Source organism: Toxotes jaculatrix, chromosome 7, assembly GCF_017976425.1.
Source record: "Toxotes jaculatrix isolate fToxJac2 chromosome 7, fToxJac2.pri, whole genome shotgun sequence".
Classification (NCBI taxonomy): Eukaryota; Metazoa; Chordata; class Actinopteri; family Toxotidae; genus Toxotes; species Toxotes jaculatrix.
Window position 1 is genome coordinate 10880109 of NC_054400.1, and position 18876 is coordinate 10898984.

The 18876-nt window shown below is 44.5% G+C and overlaps 1 protein-coding gene across 1 annotated transcript in view; it reads right to left on the reverse strand.

The window, feature by feature from the left end:
* The window catches only part of LOC121184876 (zinc finger SWIM domain-containing protein 6), a 43969-nt gene that overhangs the window by 12891 nt on the left and 12202 nt on the right, over window positions 1-18876 (reverse strand). The window contains exons 2-7 of the mRNA XM_041042788.1: window positions 6848-7204; window positions 5334-5482; window positions 3089-3239; window positions 1264-1443; window positions 679-849; window positions 424-570 (exon numbers count right to left, since the gene is read on the reverse strand). Of these exons, the coding sequence (XP_040898722.1) occupies window positions 424-570; window positions 679-849; window positions 1264-1443; window positions 3089-3239; window positions 5334-5482; window positions 6848-7204 (1155 nt within the window). The remainder of the gene's footprint in view (window positions 1-423; window positions 571-678; window positions 850-1263; window positions 1444-3088; window positions 3240-5333; window positions 5483-6847; window positions 7205-18876) is intronic.

The following is an 18876-nucleotide window of genomic DNA, read 5'->3' on the forward strand; positions in this document are numbered from 1 at the left end:
CAGCAGATAGAGACACGGTTAACTGAAAGTGCCAAAAACACATGAACTTTTACACTGAAATTTGTTTTAAAAATTATTCAGTGGCCTTCACAAAATAAAGCAAATGAAAAAAAAAGAGATAAAATAATCTGTACTAGGAAAATGAACAAGTTCTTATATCAAATGAAATGAATAAGGGCAATGAATGAAAAATAAAATGAAAAATTCCTTTTCACTTTTGACTTTTTTTATTGGCAGCTTCCCCTTCTCTTTTCTCTCCACGCTTTTATATTCCTGTGATGTTATAGCATACTACTGTATGAGTTGGATGTATGCTGTTGTTGTTTGTATGCAGAATTAGTGAATTTGTGAGAATGGTATGCTTGCTAATTTATATCCTGAAAATATAAAAAAAAACCCTTGAGTAATAAAAATTAGCTTTACCTTTCTTGTGCCGGCGGAAGTGCTCCAGCTGCCTCTGCTGTTGCCGTCGTAACGTGTTCACTACAGCGATGGCCAATCGGAGGGCTTCTCTTGGGTAACCATGTGAACGCAGGGCATCCACCCTGGCACAGGCCGTCGGGACATGTTCTGAGGGACAGGCAAAGTTTAAATAATTCTCTCATTGGGTACTGTACATTCTCAATGTGACCTACTGAGTATAATCTGACACACGCACTCACGTACACATAGACTCACCATGCCACAAGGGCCAGCCACGTGAGTCAAAGAGGGAACCCTCCTGGTTGTCATGGTAACAGTAGTTGGCATAGAGGTCACTGGCGATGATGTGCTGGAGGTGTCGGTCCTGCCAGTGCAGGTCACAGGCCTCAATGGCCCGTGTGAACACAGTCCTGTGGGGGCGCATCTCTACAAAGAAAAAGAAGAAGGAGAAGGAGGAGTTAATGTTTGATTCATCTTAATTTTTGAGCATTAGCATAATTACTGTAAATAAACATAACCATCACCTAGAAGATTGGCAGTCTGAACTGGCTTCTACAGCACAGAAAATCTGTCAGGATGTTTTAAAGCAAGAGAGCCACTGTGTTTGTCTAAACTGAACGGAAGCGTTCAGGGTTAACGTGCCGCATGGAAAAACAACTTCCAACTTTGTTGCATGCAGAATGATTCTTTAGGTGAACAGTAATCTTCCACGCTCAAGAGCCTTCACTAACAATGCTTTCTAATGCTACATGGAGAACCTCTCACCTTCACCACTGGGAGATACGTTATTACAAAGTAAATATGTTATTGACAGACGTAGAAAACTTGTCAATCTCTGACCTTGGTTGCCATGGGCACCCTGAGGCAGTGAGTGGGTGAGGTTGGGCAGCTCGTTGCCGTGGTTACCGTCCTCCCAGGGGCAGACGTCCACGCTGTTCCATCTGCGCAGCTGGCGCAGCCATGATGACTTCTGCTCTGGTTTACAGTGGGGGTTCAGTACGATGCACATCCACAGGGCACCTGGACACACACACACAGACACAAACATCAACACACATGCACACACACACTCGCTTGAGTTACCTGCCCTTCTTCCAAATATATGACAATGACGTGTGCAATGAGTCACGCAATGAGGGGAGGTGTGTTTTTTGAGATTTAAAATATCCTAAAATACAGTTATCGTGCAAGGTTGAAAGCTTGAGGCGGTTTTCAAAGATGTGCAACATCATAACATTGGTTCTTTTTCTTTAGTGCACATTTTCTATGCTGCCGCCATCTTGCACTGGAATACAAAACTCTGTGAAAACAGAGAACTTAACTAGTCCCGAGGCAATGCTGACTGCACACACATCATTTTGGAGTAAATTGGAACAAACAGAATATGAAAAGTGGCTATGTCTCTGGGGAGGCAAGCACATTCAGGGATTTTACTCTCAAGACTGCTGGAGATATGTACACTCCACAGTGTAGGTGTGTGTGTGTGAGAGAGAGAGAGAGAAAGAGAAAGAGAGAGAGAGAGAGAGAGAGAGAGAGAGAGAGAGATTGTGTTGTACATATGCAAGTGTGTTATGGTAGAGAGAGTTTGTGAGGAAGGACGAAGACAAGGACAGAGACAGAACATTAAGAGTGAAAAAGAATACAAAAGGTGCAGAACAGAGGGAGAGCCGAAAAAAGGGAAGTGGAAAATGAAAAGGGAGCGGAGATGATTTGGATGAGGAGACATGGGTGAGGACAAGTGAATGAGGCATTGCTTTGTGTCTGGAGGAGAGGAGTAGCTGCGGCTCAAAGAGGAGAAAGACAAAAGAGGGGGAGAGAGAGAGAGAGAGGGAGAGAGGGAGAGAGCGGTGCCGAGAGGCAGCATTCACCACACATCAGGAGGAGTGATAAGGACTTGGGAAGAAGGGTTTGAAGTGTGGACTTCAAAGAGACCGTACACACACTTCCAAAAATACGTGGGATTGAAACAGATGAGATCACTGTGCGGTCCTCACAAAGTGCAGAACAAGACCAAAGGGAGAAAACGAACATCATCATCAACAACAACAGCAGCAGCAGTAGCAGTAGCAGCAGCAGCAGCAGCAGCAACCAAGACATTAGAGGAAAACAACAAAGACGGGAGACAACACGACTGCTGTCCTGGTGATGGGCTTGTTGGTTTTGTGGTTTGTGACAAAGTATTTTTCTGTAGGTACAGTACGTCTGTCAAAAGAACCACACACTATATCGCACTAAATGACTGCAATAGCGAGCAGCACTCTGCCACATCAGCTAAATACATAATGTGAAGTGTTTGAAAACATTACGGAGGTCATAATATTTGGGGTTTTGATGGGGTGTGATGTGCTGCGTTAAACGGCTTGTAATTCACAGAGACACTCTTGCTGAGCTGCCAAACCTACATTCACAGTGAGAGGAAGAAACTGGGCTGTCAGTGATGAGTGTGTGTGTGTGTGTGTGTGTGTCTGAGAGTCTGTCTCTGTGTGGGATGTTTTGGAAACAAAGGACAAATAAACAAACAGGAAAAAAATATGTGTGCGTGCGTGTGTGTGTCAATGTCTGGGTTCGATCACCCTCCTTGCTAAATCTGTCCGTGCCTATGCACGTTTGTAGGACAATCAGTGTGTGTTAGTGTGTGTGCGTGTGGTGTGTTTTTCCCCCTCACCCAGCTCATCCCAGAGCTGTCTGTACTTGTCGGTCATGGTGGTGCCCTGCTGTCTCCACAGTGCCAGCCGAGGGTCGGCCATGAACTGTTCTGTGATCAGTGTTAACATCCTCGCTCCGTTGGAGTCACGCATCTTCAGCATCTCCCTCACCTACAAGAGGAGAGAGGAGGGGACAGGGAGGACGGTTAGGTACAGGCCCCACACACACACACACACAATTTACACAAACAGATGCACAAGGAGCTATGAACACGCAAACACACAGGCACACCAACGAACGGCTCTCACAACTGACAGGCATGACATACAGAACTACACTGGACTACGCGCTCAAAACAAATGACCAAATGACAGATGCGCCACCATTTGCACACTGAAAAATGTGTATATGAAAGTTTAGCAACGACAAAGTCAAGTGAGAGCAAAAGAAATTCAAGCTGTGCTTTTATGCTTTTGTATGACCTTGTTTGTTTGTGAGTCTTTGTTTTAATTGAACTGAATGGGAATAAGTCCATACACACCTCACACAGCACTTTCTGACAATTTTTGACAAACAGAACAGACACATTCACTTGCGAGGGTTATATCAATCTCACAGTTACTGCAAATTATTTCAATGGTCCATACTGGGCAGTCTGTTGTCAAACATTTAACCTCCATGTTCAAATCAAGTTCGCCTTCATATAACCTGTCAATTTTCACTCTTCTGTCAATATTCGCTCAAATCTTGCGACAAAATTCCTCATTGTTTTCTCTCAAATGTTTTAAGTCCTTACTACAACTGTCCTTGCTTTCTTTTGTTCAAATCTTGAATGCCATTCAAACTAGTATTAGGCCCTCTAAGTAGTTTTGTGGTTTCACTTAAGAAATATTCTTCAAAAGTCACAAGGTCACAGAGAAATTTCATTCACTCACATAAAGTGCAAACGGAGCTACATTGTACATGAAGGCTAAATATTTCCAGTATCATTCTTTTTGAAATAAAAATACAGAAATGTCATATTAAAAAAAGAGTGAAAATCCAATTTAGGAAAGAAGAAAACAAGAATACAAAAATCTGTGTGAAAATTAGACTTTAAAAAGACCATTTGCAATGCAACCACTCCGTAATTTAACTATTTCTTTTTTTTTTCCCTCTAGTGCATATCCAGCAGCTGAGTTTTCTCCTTATTTTCTCTTACTGGAGGATTTTCTGTGCTGTGCCAATCGCAAGGGAGACTTGTTTATTGTAAACTTCGGTGGTCAGCATCTTCCTGCAGGAGGAAACATGACCACACTTGGATGCGTGGGGATTTAAAATCCAGGTAAACACTGGTTTAAACAGATCTGCTTTTAAAAATTCTGGGGTTTTTTTTTTTGGTGAAAAGCACAAAAAATCCAAAACTGTGATTTTTAGCTGCATTACACATACATGTGGATGTGTGTACGCAAATTATGTGCGTACTAGCAAAAGGAGTGACAGAACTTTCTCACAAACACGCACTAAGAAAAAGCCTCAGACAGAGGAACAATTACGTACACAAACTCATATACAGTATGTGTTTCTGTGATTTGAGGGCAGCTCTGTGTACATACGAGTGTGTACGTGACTCTCGGTGTGGGTGTGTGAGTGTATATGTGGCTGTCAGTGGGTGTGTGTATGTGTGCTGAGAAGGATATAACAGGCTTCAAAGAGCATGAAGCAGAGAGTCATTCTAAAAGCCGGGCAGGGTGGATGATGATAATGGCCTTTGCTTCCAGTCTTTACATAGCATACAGCACATTAATGCTGGCCCAGCTCTGCCGCTGTAATACCTGCTAACACAGAGAACCACACATCTTGTATGTAATCGTTTAATCGTGGGTAGAGGGCAGTATATTGTGTAGTCTTTCTCCCTTTCTAAATCTCTTTTTCTTTCCCTTTATCTCTCACTTTCCCTCCTGCACTGTGGCTGAGACGGAGTGCATTTTAATGCATGTGCAAATATATGTAAGTTGTTTTGTCTGGGATTACTTTGAACAGCGAAGGCCTCTTTTCATAAGGGAAGAGAAGACAACAGTGTGTGTGCTACAGAGAAGGAGAAACATTTTATTAGCAAAGAGACTGTGATTTGTGTGCTTCTGTAGAGGCAAGTAAACCTAAAAGGAGAGAGGTGGGCCTACACAGGCAGAGTGCTTGTGGCTTGTGGCGATCAGGGCTGGTATGTTTTGTATGCATGTTGTTATGTTCTGTATGTGAGTGAATGAATGTTGCCAGCTCCTGACCTTGCTGAAGAGCAGGTTGAGCTGCTTGCCGGAGCCGTGGTATCCTCCCTGGGAAAGGAAAAGCTTGACTTGCTCCTGAACCTGTTCCTCATCCAGATGCCAGCAGTTCTCATCATCCACACTGGCTCCTGCTGTGGGGTCTGGGGCCCCTAAACACAAACAGACGCATACAGATATGTTACATGTGCATCAGGCCACTGTGTTATCCTCCCTGTCTCTTGTTCAAAGTATGATATTACTGTTACAGCATAATATCTATAATATTTTATCTTTAAAAAGCATAAAAATGGTCACTTTTCAAATACAAAGCATGACCATGTTCAGCTTTTACCCACACACACATTAAACTCAGCAACCACAATTTAAACCTAATTCTAAGCTTAACAAAAAGACCAACCATTACCCCTTAAATAGCCAGGTAAAGAAAGAGACTCATCTTAGACAATTTAACTTACCTTTCAACACCTGTGAGGACACATCATGACACTAGAATAACTGCAATTGCAATTTAATGAAAATAATTATTCATGTGGCCTCTTCCATTAATACTATCCCCACTTACTCTGCTACTCAAGTGTATTTTTTTAAAGCAACACAGAGAAAAACTAAACAAATAATCCATTACTCGTCACAGAAAGCAATACTGACAGTCAAGTGTTTAACTTAACTTTAACTTTGCTGTACTGACACAGAGCATTTGAATTTGAAGTCATTTTCCCAACACTGTAGAGAATGTGTCTGTTTCTTTATTCCTCAAAATTACATTAATGTTGTTTCCTTGTAGGAAAAATGTAGAAAAATATAAAACAAAGACTAATTCTGATGAAGTGCTAAAGTAAATACATATATGCATGCACCTGGACAAACACAAAAAAACACTATCACAGTCCTCTTGTGATGAAGACCTGTCTTTCTCTTTCTCCCTTCTGATTTGCTCATTTATTTCTGCCCTCCATTCTCAGAAGTGTCTGTCTCTGGTGCTCTTCCCTCTTTCTGTCTGTCACATCTCTCTCCTTTTCAAAATTTCCTCTTAGTTTTTCTTCCTCCTAGTCTGTTTCCTGTATGGTTCCTCATACACAAATGCACAGCTATGCACCGGCTTCTTCAGGCCTTCTTCTGTCCCATGCAGCCATCAGTGTCTCTGTGTTGCTTACCCTTCAGTTTCCCCTCTTTTATTAAAGTAAGAAGCAGGAACAGTATCGATAACAGGAGATACGCACCTTTCCTTATCTCTCTGCTAACCTCTTCGTCTCTGTCTCTGTATCGTTCTCTCTCTCTCTCTCTCTCAGAGGTAAATAACGGGTCTATAGTGTTGATTAAAGGCACCAAGTCTCTCCTTTACTGCCTGGATCTCACTAATGAGTAACATTGATCCTGCCACACTTTACCTCTACCACGCAGTCAATACATGCACGCATGTAGCAGCAGGAAAACACACACAAACCCACATGATCACGTGGTCACAAACATGACTATGACCTTCTCGCCGCACACAAAGAAAGACTTTTACTAACCATGGACCTGGTTGATCTCCGAGTTCTGTGACAGAATCTCGTCGGCCAGTTTCTGTGCGGTGGGCAGCACCTCTGTGTGGTGGACTGATATCAGATACTGGACAAACTTCTGCAGCTGGTCTCTGCTCATCTGGAAGAGGGTTTCTGAGATGGGCAGGTGCAGTTTGACCTGCTCAGGCTTCCGTACTCTGTAAAGCGAAAGAGCCACTACATGGGCGCAGTAGAAGATGTCTTTGTTTCCGCAGGTGCACGTTACCGCCGTGATCTTGCAGCGGTCGAAGCTGACGCTCACGCTGCATACAAGCTCTGGGGACGAGGGTGTGGCGGGGTCCGTCACCGTGCCGCTCAGATGAAAGCCTGACAAAGAGAGAAAGAAAATAAGGAGATAAGATAATAAGATTTTTACAGCGACAATGTATGTACGCAGAGCTATCCTTCCCTCTTTCATCTCTTCAACAATTATTCAATAAACAAAAAGCTAATCAACAACAGTCTTCTGTTGTCTTCTGATACTTAACTCAATATCTTTGGGTTTTAGACAGTTTGTCCTATAAAGCATGCACACTGTGACAAACCCTCCAGCAAATGGCAGATATAATAATAATAATAATTAGTTGTCGCTCAACTTTGCTTGATTACTCCCTTGTTTCACTATACAAATTAAATAATTAAGTTAAGTAATATTATAAGTAATATTTTTAGTTCAAACCTGAAAAAATTTGATTAAGATAAGATCAGAGGTTTAACCAAATATTATTAAGTAAGACAGAGGTTGTCTCCAGAGCTGACAATTGGAAGTTTTGCCTAAACATTCATTAAATGAGAACTGTATGACTTAATCAAGTCATTGAATGTGCCCTTTAGTAAATGACATTATTGAGTAAATCTGTAAGAATGAACGCACACAGGATGGAGTCAAACAATTATATGAAACAGACTCAGTTGGCCACAATCATCTGCCAAAGGCCGCATGTTCTCTTATCATGAGAGCATGATCAGGACCAGCTGCAGTCCACTGTTAGGACTCTGAGTGAGATTAAATCAGCCTGACAGAAATCTAAATGTGGGAATTCAGTTCGGCGATCCACTACAAGAGGAACTGAGAAAGCGATGAGGAAGTGAGCAGTGAGTGCGGCTGTTACGGTATGAATAACACAGCCTCTTGTTTGAATATAATGTTTGATCTTATCCTGACTGCGCTATCTGGAGGTGCGGTTGGTCATTATGCAAGGATGAATATGAATGAGCAGGGCGGGGTCCCCGGCAGTGGTCTAAAACACACTGATGAGCATATGAAAGAGACAACCGTGTACACACACACACACGAGCCACAGCGTGAGATCATGCATTTATTAATAATGGGAGTGGTTAGGAGAGACAGAGAGTAGCTTATGAATGCATTTATGTGCTCAGAAGAGATCTCTGAAATGCATGTGGACCAGGCAAAGACATGCATCTCTTAAATATGTTTATCAAAGGGCTGAGCACACGCTTCGCTGTGATATCAAGCATGTATTAATGCATATATCAAAGCATTCTGGGCCTCTACATTAGGTAAGAAGGGAGGGGTGGGAGTTGAATATTTCATAGGATATAGATAGAAATGGGATGAGGGGGTACGCCAGTGAGCTGAACAGAGGTCAGGTGAAAGTAGCTTTTCTTCATCCTTGATCATTAAGGGGTGCAGTAAGAATGCAGGTGAACAGGAAGAAAAATAGAGAAGGAAGTAAACAGGGTCACAACCCTTGCCTATAGTCAGGATACCCTCAGGATACATATAAAAATAAAACAAGCTGGTTGTAGGGGCCTTATATTTCTCCTCCATAATCTCTCTACAGATATTTGTAGAAACACAGTCAGGCAGGCTGTTTAAATACCCCCTATGTGATGATTTAGACTTTATCCAAGATTCAGAAAGCTCTATTAGCATGGATGTTGCGAACCTGCAACACCGCAAAGGCATCAAAACAGAAATAGCAATATTTTGTTATCTGTGCCCTTTTGCTCAGCATTATCTGCAGAACCAATAAGTGTTGGCTGCAAATATCTAACAGTGCAGAACTGCAGAACATTGCCATGGAGATATGCTTTTCCATTCTGAAAGCCAGCTGGCAGAGGAAGTACATGTTCGTTAACAATATCCACAGAAGAGGGGTGTGGATCGAGTATGGCAGCCACTTGCATCTGCAGTGATCAAAGCCTATATGTCTACAGCTGTGAGAGCGGGAGAGAGAGAAAGAGAGAGAGAAAGAGAGAGAGGGAGAGATACTGAGTCACTCTTAAACAAGACAAAAAGATTTACATGGTGCAGCTGTTTGTAGAATGGGGAGCTAATGTATTTAGCTGAGTAAAACATACAAATGAGCAATGGTTTTTAATACTTGCTGATGCATCTAATGTGTATAAGAGCGCATTTTTGTGTGCGTCTTTGTGTGTGAGACAGGAGCTTGTGTTTCAAGAGTGGTCCCAGGTCCAGAGAGGGGAGAGAAAAAGAGAACATCAAAAACATGTGGGGCTGAGGGAGCTCAAAGACAAATCAACCTCTGATACAAACACTCACACACTTATCAGACTGTAGCAAAAGCAGCTGCACTTTCTTTTGCAAATGTTTGTCTTTTTCCCATCGGGAAAATTAACAGGGATACTTTTTTTTTCAAACTCAAAACACATGGAGTATGAAAAACTAAATCGAGATGAAAGACTTATCCTTGTTTGAAAGCAAAAGTCTGTTGTGATTCCCTTCGCTTTAACGGACACTCTCACTCTATTGCCTTCCAAGCCCTTTTCATCCGTCCCTCCCTCCCTCCATCTACATTCCCACAGCTCTTTCTCTCTCACTCTCTGACAGATGGGTAAGTAATGAGTTTCGCCTTTCCCCGTCCAATCGTCTGGGCACCAAAAACTGCCCCCCACGCCAAAAATGCCCTTTTAATTTAGCCAAGCGCTGAGTACAGGGATATTACTGTTTAGGTACACTCACACACACGCATGCACACACACACACACACACACACACACACACACACACACACACACACACACACACACACACACACACACACACACACACACACACACACACACACACACACACACACACCTCCCATGACTCCTGCTTGGGTGGATATGAAACCTTCAATGTCTCATGTGCTAGCTATTAAAGAGCCTGGTTTCCCCCTCACCCAGTCCACCCAGCTCCCCTCCCCGAGTGGTGCTCAGGGCTCTTTTCTGTGCATGTTCAAGAGGCCAGGGTTGGCTTTCAAAGTAACCATGGCGGCCATTTTTAGAACAAGGCCTCTGTGAGGTTGCCCTAGAAACCCCTTCTGACCGCCTTGGTGAAGTCACACTTGGCCCAAAGCGCTGTGCAAGGTAGCGAGAACAGTGTGTGAAAGAGTGAGTGAGAATGAGCGTACATATATATATGTTCAAATCCCACAAAGGCCTGCGGACCACCCACACTCTTTGGGGGACCCACATCAAAGCATTCCCCCAAATAGCCCTTCGCTCTCTTTTTCTCTCTCGTTTTGAAATTGTATAAGTGCAGATAAGCCAGTATGCCCTCTCTTGACCAGCTAGGACCACTTCTGTCTATTCAACAACAAGGGGCCTCAGAAATACCGGACTCCTGCTCTTATTTCAGGGAGGAAAGACCCAAACTAAGACCAGCAATTCTTTCAACATACATCTGCTGTGACGGCAGAACGCTGCCTTTATACGCTTCCTATAAAACACGATTTAGCTTCCCACATGAAAGCAATCGGCAGGGATCTGGGCCGGGCCTGAAAGGTTTGCTTGCCTAAGCACAAAAGTGCTCAGTGTTCCAAAATCACTGGAGTAAATTAGATTGAGTAACATACATATATTTCCGCAATCAAATTAAGATTCCAAGTCAGTGGAGAAAATTCAGACCCAGCAGTGGGAAGGTCATTAAGTTTATTGGCTGAATTGGTTCATGAGTGACTGTCACCTAAATCTAATATGGCACCATGCAGTTCAGGCAGCACTCATCCGTTGTATCTGTATGTGAGAGAGTGTGTGTGTGTGTGTGTGTGTGATAGATTCTGAATACATGATTGATTTCAGTGCAAGAAATAAGATGAAGCAAATGGGCTGGTGTGAGAGCGAGTCAACAAAAGCAAAGGGGGAGAAACTGAGAGAGCAAATAGATATTTAAGGCCCATTCGCCTGCGTCGATTCAGTTTAGCCTTGCACATTAATCAAATTATCTCATGAGCTGCAGACAGACAGAGAGCAACACCTAAATCCGACTCTGCCCTGCTAGAGCTTCTCTGATCCAGACAGGACCACCTGCAGTAGTTGGCGTTTTGACATGGGATTGTACTCGTTGTTGACCAAAGATAGCCTGCTAAAACTTCACTGAGAAAAGCCTACTGGACTGGAATCCAATCCGTTTGGTTGGATTGAACTGGGAGGCCCAACTGAAAGGAGATCTGAACCACAAGTGAAGAAAAGCAAGGCTCTACAGAAGGTCGAGGAAGGGTCAAGAACTATTGGGCAACCCCCACCTCTAACACAACCTCCATCCCACCCACAGCTAAAGGAGTATTTCCATCTTTGTGGCTCCTTGGACTGGTCCAATTAATAAGGCTACAAAGACAAATACAAGGCCTCTCAGCATCTTATAGGGTAGGTCTGTGTGAGTAACAACAAGCACATGCGTGTGTGGTCCTATAAGGAAGCACCCATACAGAGACTATAAACAGAGATCAATGCTGTTCTGCAGGAGACCTTGCTCCAGGCGTGTGTGTGCAAGGTGTGGGAAGGGCTGGAATAACACAGCTGAGCTCTGGGAGCAGCCATATTTATGCCTTAAACCCTCTGTTAGACCAAAAAGCCTTTTTCTCACCGGGTGTTTTTTCATCACCCGCTCTCACAGTCTGAATGCTTATCCCGACAGACACAAACGAGCATAAATTAATGTTTTGAGATATTCTATGAATTTCAATGCTTTTACTTCCGCTTGAGATTCTGACAGCAAAATCTGCATGCTAATCATAGGGATGGAGAGAATATCTGTATATGTGTGTATCTGTGTGTGTGTGTGTCTGTGTGCGTGCGTGTGTCTGTGTGTGCATTGACGGCTGTGTGGGTGATTGGAGTTGTCATCAGCTGGCGGTTGAAATGACAGTCGACTACTGGGCTGCTGCCACTTAGTTGCCATGCGGTACATCAGGAATGACTTGCAATTTTCTAACTATCACTTTCAAAATGGATTCTAATTTTGCTGGACTGGGCCTGTCAGGCAGAGCTGGCATTACGGCTCTGCTGACTGATCCCAAAGGTTGCCGTTCAGCGCGCTGACCAGTAGAGAAAGACAGTGAAGCCTCTGTTCAGAGTTGTGATCTAGACAAGACAAAAAGGATAAAGTGATGAGGAAATGAATTCTGCTGATAACAGATAGAAGACCTGGTTGCAAGAAACCTAAAATGAAGAAAAGTCTTAACAGTTCGTAGTAACACAGAGTTGTTGTGGAATATGTGTTTACATTCTTAGCTTAGCTTAGCACAAAGACTGCGAGGAAGGGGCGGAGTGGTTACTTCCACCTGCTAGCACTTCTAAAATATCATATCTTGTTTGTTTAATCGGTACAAAGACTGAAGTGTAGAATCAACAAGTTGTGGTTTTATGAGGGGTTATGTGCCAGACTATTTTTTGCCCATGAGCAGCGACTTCCTGGTCTCCCTGCCGGTAGGTAGATGTTGTTATCACTGAACAGAGTCAGGCCACTGTTATCCCTGTTTTCAGTATTAATGCTACGCTAAGCCAACTAGCTACTGGCAGTGGCTTTACTGTATAAATAAAAGTGGTGCCAATCTTCTCTATCTTTTTGAATATGTTTTTGGTTGTAAAAAAAATTATACTTCTAACAAAGCACGGTAAGTTTGTCCTACTTAGCTATTAAACACTTGAATCTAAAATGAGTATTTGGTGTAATTTCAGAATGCCACCTGTGTGGTACTAGGTGAACTGTGCCTTTAGCTGCTATTCAACAAATCCCTGTCACTGGAGAAGCCAGTAGCCTGCTAATTCTGTCTCCTGGCTGTACATTAACTATACATTATCCCAATCCATGTGCAAGGTTCATTAGTGTGAATGAAATTACAGCTGGCTGGAAATGAATGTGTGTAATTAGCAGAGGTCTGTCCCAGTAGAGCCACACAAGCTATAGACGAAGGTAATGGGATCCATTGAAAAGCCATTGTCTGCTAGTTGAGGGCTTGAGTATCTTTCTAATGACAAACCTATACGGTTGAGACATTGTAGCACTAGCGTCCTTCTTCCTATGAAGGAGGCAAGTCTGGTTCGAGATGAGCTGGTCCATGGCAGTGAAAAAAAGACAGCACAGAGGACATTGCATAAAGAATAAACAGAGAATATTGTGATGCATGATGTTTCTGGAATGTGTGTTTGTGAGGTGGAAGCTGTGTTTGTTAGACCTTACATATAATTTGCACACAGAAAGTGTGCCAAATGACATTTGCTGTTCCTGTCAGAATTGATTACAGATGTGTTTCTCTTGCTTAATTTGAACTTTGCCCTATAAATCCTTTTGTTATGAATCTTTTTGATAAAGCAGCTCTCCAAAATTAATCTTGACATGAAATATCAAAAACAATAAAGGGTGAAAAGGGGGGGGGGTCCTGTAATGCTAGCACAACACACGGACAAAAAGCCACTACTGTGGAAGCTAACATGGCTGAAAGAGAACAGAATTAATTTGCATATGAAAATAGTTTGACACTAACAGCACTGGACTGAAAACTACAGCATGACTGTGTGCGCACATGTGCGAGTTTGTGTGTGTTTTTAGGTTCACTTATCCACGCCAGGAAATAACCTTACACTCTTTACCCTTCCCATTTCGTTTGGAAAGTCACCCGACACACTCCACCTCACACACACACCCACGCATGCACACACACACACACACACACACACACACGCTTCCCCACCCTCTGACACACACTCATGATGCCTTCATGCATGCACGCATATTGGCTTCAGTGACTCCCTGCAGTCAACCTCCTTCTGCTCACAAACAGCCCCTCCTCTTTCCTCTTTCTCTCTCCAATAACTGACTCCTCCCCTGTTCCCCCCTCCCATGACACACACACGCGCACACACACAGAATGTTGCCTAGCCCTAAGCTGACCCGTTGTGTGTACTGACGTCACACACTAGACAAGGGGAGGCATCATTCCAGACAGACACACACACGTGCACACCCACACACAAACATACACACACACACAGGCCCCAGCCGAGGGGGAAGCTGCATTCCAGCACAGGGACACAGACACACAAACACACATCACCACGCCTGGCGGTGGGAAGCATGGGGAGCGCTCAGCTGTAGCAGGGAGGCAGGGAGGAGGGGAGGAGGGCCGGGGAGGCGGAGGGGGGAGTTTCAGAGGAGGGAGGAGGGAGCGATGGCTCTGAGCCAGTGTTCCTCTGAGCTCAGCACTTCCCCTTTCAGCTCCAGCCAGCCGCCAGTTTGCGTAACGCAGCCCATGCAGCCCTGCCGGCTTGTGCTTAACCCCTTCCTTCCTGAAGTCACTGAGGTCACACTCGCTGTTCTGTGTTCGCCGGCGCATGCCACATCCTGGCGTAAACCCACCCCTGCCCATCATCCCCCAGCATCCCCCGGCTCAGGCTGTCCCATTATAGCACTGAGCACACTGGCCCAGTACTCATACTTCTACATTATTACCTGACACAGATGGAAGCAGATACACACACACACACACGTGCACAATCATACACAAACACCACAGAGAAATGATACACTCACCAGAAAATAGGTTAACCTTTTAAATGCCACTTTCCTTTGTCATAGTAGTGTCCCATCAGATTCACGTCTTTGTCTTTCTTGTAAAATACAGCGAACACAAGCTTGCGAAAAATTCTAAATAGGTAGGTAGCCTGTGTGAGAGTGACCTGGATTTACAGTCGCATCTCTCTTTGAAGAGAAAGACAACACAAAAGCACTGCAACCACCGAAATACACACCCATTAATTAGCAATTACGAGCAATTACGATTGTTTCAGACAAATACATATTTCAGACACTAATCACCTTTAAACACCTTTTGAAAAATGAAATTATAAAGATCAACGCATGTGTAATGTGGAACAGGTATAGCGTGTGCGCATTGTATCTACTCAGCTGTGTATCTGTTGACCTTCCAAGAGCTTATGTAGGCCAAAGTGTCCACTCTACCCAGAGAGATGTGAGGCCTCGTACATCAGACGTGGCACCTCCACCCCTTAAAAACCCCAATGAAAAGTGTCATAGCTCACACTAACCACAGCAGACACAGTCCATGACGGAGGGGCTGGGCAGAGCAGAGCGGGGGGGAGTGAATGAGGGAAGAGGGGTGGTTCTCTCACATTTAATATCACTTGACACGCGTCATCCAGCATCTCTCAAGCAGCCGCTGAGCCTGTGTCAAAGCCACGGCCCTGTCAAAGATTTTGCGCACGCGTATACAAGGCGCACCTTGTACACACACACACATGCACAACAAAGGAAACCCAAAGAGAAATCTCTCAGCCACCTGGCGCTGTGATCGACGGGTTGCTGCAGAGAACGGGAATAACCTGGATGAAGACAAGTGAGAGGAAGGGGAGGGGGGGAGGGGGAGCAAGAGAAAGGTTGAATATGTCTCTGCTGAATCGTGGTGGTCGATTCTCTTGCCTGCGGGCTATTCCTGTAAATATTGACGTTGATGTTAGGACCACTCTCTTAAGGATAAGCTATAAAGCAAGGGGGTTAGATTTACTCTGTGCAAACTGTAAGCATCTGAAATCACACGCTACGCTTGGCCTTCTGCGAGTGTGTTGAGGGGAAACAGTGAGAGACTTTCAGGGTGAAGAGCAGCAACCACATGAGGGAACTGAGCTCTCTCAGTAGGTTTACAGCTCGTTCCTCTCGCTCTCTCTCCCTCTCTAGATGGTTTAGGTTTCCACTCTCAAGCTAAAAGCAGGCAGCTGACATCAAAACCTTCAGAGAGACCCCTATTTCCCAGAAACAGCTCTCGTTTCATGTAAATAGCTGCCTTTCATGGCTACATTGAGATAAATTGCACCCTGCTGGACAAGAGGGAGACAATGTTCACCCTGGAGCCTCTTTTGTTGACATCTGTATGTGTTTCCATGACAACACGTCTGCCTGGTGCGAGCGTGTATGTACAAGGTGTGTGTTTGCTTTCAGTGGTTGTATTTGTGGGGGCACACATGTGGGAAAACACAGACGAGCACATAGGAAAGCGGGCAGGTCCACACACATAGAAACAAAAATTCAAATACCTCTCTCATTCTTTCTCAAACACACACAAGCACAGCTGCACAAAAGCTCACAGAGAATAATACGCAAGCGTGACCAAAACACTGAATCAGGTTAGACTTGCTTCCAACTACAATGTCCTCGTGGGAGGCTGCAGGCAGAGAAGTTTATTACTAATCATCCTCACGTTAAAAAGGGCAAAGCTAATACGACTGTGACAACACCTTTTCCAAAACCCTCCAGAGGATCATATGTGTCCAGTCAAATGGGAATTAATCTGCCAGAGGAACGCAATGATGCTTGAATTCATTTTAATAGAAGTGGGTTAAAGATTCCAGTTCCCCTATGGGATCACCATTACTCCACAGACGACAGTCTCTGTCCATCTCACTTCGTAAAGGAATTACTATGATTGTCTGTGCACTCAAAGCATCTCCACATTGTTTGATCACATTTGCTCAAATTAGCATTTTCATAGATGACAGAAGAATAATCATATCCGTATGCAATTACACTGATTATGTCTCTTCAGAGACCAGTGAAGTGAAGGACTATGTCACCTCTGAGACCACATGAAACAAAGGCCAACTGCTTTGTTTATATTTTACCATGTGTCTGTACTTTGAGCTCCTCATTATGTTCATTTGGGATGCCAGAGTGCCGAAGGAGGCAAGGACAGGGGGTTGAATGGGGGATCAAGGGGGGTGTAGGGCACTGCTGAGGGGGTACATGCGCGGCACCATAGCAACCGCACCGGAGGTTGAGGGTCTGCATATTAATAATATGGATAGAAAAGAATATGTGTGCATGTGTATGTGTGTGAGAGAATCCCCTCCCGTGGGCAAGTCAGCATTCACCCATGAAGTAGGTCAGTGAAATTTGCCCAAATTAGGTCAGTGGCAGTCAATGGGTGCCATCCTGGACAAGAGAAAGAATAAAAGGGAAAGAGAGAGGGAGGGGGGGAGTCTATAAGGTTAGGAGAGCAGAACCAAGCGGCTTACTTCATCTTAGCTTTTACACTTAAGTTAATTACTGATTCGCTAGTCCATACAAAACACACACACTCCAAACGCACCGAAAAAAGCCTCAAAGTGAGGAACCAAAGCTCCCCCCAAAGCAGAGAGATGTCTTTACAACTTCAAGCCATCACTTTTTCTCCACTCAAACATCCCCGTTATCAGAATCAGTGCACATCAAAAGCCTGTTTTGATTGAAAATGCTTTTGAAAAGCAGTCCGAATCGGTTACAGTGCTTTGGTCTGATTATTTAGCACCCTTCCTCCTCCCTCTACCCCCTTTAGCTGTTTGGATGGTAGCTTCTTTGTCATCTGCCTCTGTTTCTTCTAGCTTTTTCCCTTCCTAGTTTGAAGAAATTCACACTGGGAGAGAGGTTGTTGTGCGTTGTTGCCAATAAATGGCGGAACACAGGAACCTTTGAAGTCAGTAGCACGTTGAGATTTGCTTTCATCGTCCCGCATCTGTCAGTCAACAGGAGAAAACGTGACTCCAAAGGAAACTTATGCTGCTTCCCGCACCCCCAATTTCCTCTCCACTCACACAAACGCACACAAAAACAAAACAAAACAACAAAAAAATGACAACAAAGACAACAAGAACAACAAAGGCTGTATTGGGCATTAGACAGACAGGGAGTGGGCTGAATAATAATCTGTGAAGAGCTGCGAGGTTTTCCAGAAGATTCTGATGTTGCTTCGACTGCAGCAGACTGACTCTGCTTCTTCCTGCCTGCCTGCGCTTCCTTGGCCCACTTCTACACAAAGGGAATGCGTGCGTGTGCATCCCACTGTAGCTGTGGGTTGCTCTCTGAACTTTATTCTGTCAGCCCTCTGTCACTCATCTCAGTGCAGTTGGGTGTCAGAAAGGAGGAAGAGCATTGACAGGTGTCTTCTGTGGGCAACGTCTGTTCAGAAGAGCGATGGCAGAACCTGGGCCTGCACCTGATCACACAAGCCTGGAGCCTTGCAGTGACAGCCAGAGAGGTTAGGGGGGGGGGGGGACAAAGGCTCTCCTCCCTGGGCAGCGATCAAACCCGAGCCCCCGGCTTGCCTGGAGATGTGACAAGGCCCACTTCCCCTTTCGCTGTTTTTTCCCCATCCTCCCCCTGCTGCCAATCATGTGTCATGTGCTTCACACTCCCGCATGATGCACGCGTTTGTGTGCTGAGCATATGTGTTTGCGCTGGGGCTGAGCCTGTCTACACAAGTTAAAGAGATGCACAGAAGCAAGAGTCGAGGAGACAAAGAGACACACGAGGAGTCAAAGAGCTTTGTGGGAAGTGTTGAGCCAGAAACAACCAAATGTACAAGCCGAACGTGGCTTGGAGTAAAGCGAGCCACAATGAGTTACAGTGACTAACATTACTAGCCAGAGAGAGAAAGATGCCTGGCTAGAGAAGCTGGGTATAGGAGCCAGAGAACTGAACTGCAGCCAACCTGGATGAGGCCTCAGTCCAGATAAGTTGGGACAGTACCAGGGGCCCAGCTACAGCCCGTCAGAGAGGGGAGGAGGGAAGACGGGGAGCAAGCGAATTAGCAAGAAAGACAGAGTGAAAAAACAGAAAAAGAGAAAGAGAGAGGGCAGGCTTATAGGCAAAACAGAGAGAGAGAAAGCGAGGAGTTTTGAAGCTTTTCAGTTCCAAAGTGGGATGGAGGGGGATGGTTGGAGGGAACCGCTGAGAGTCAGGCAGAGCTGGAGCCGAGGCT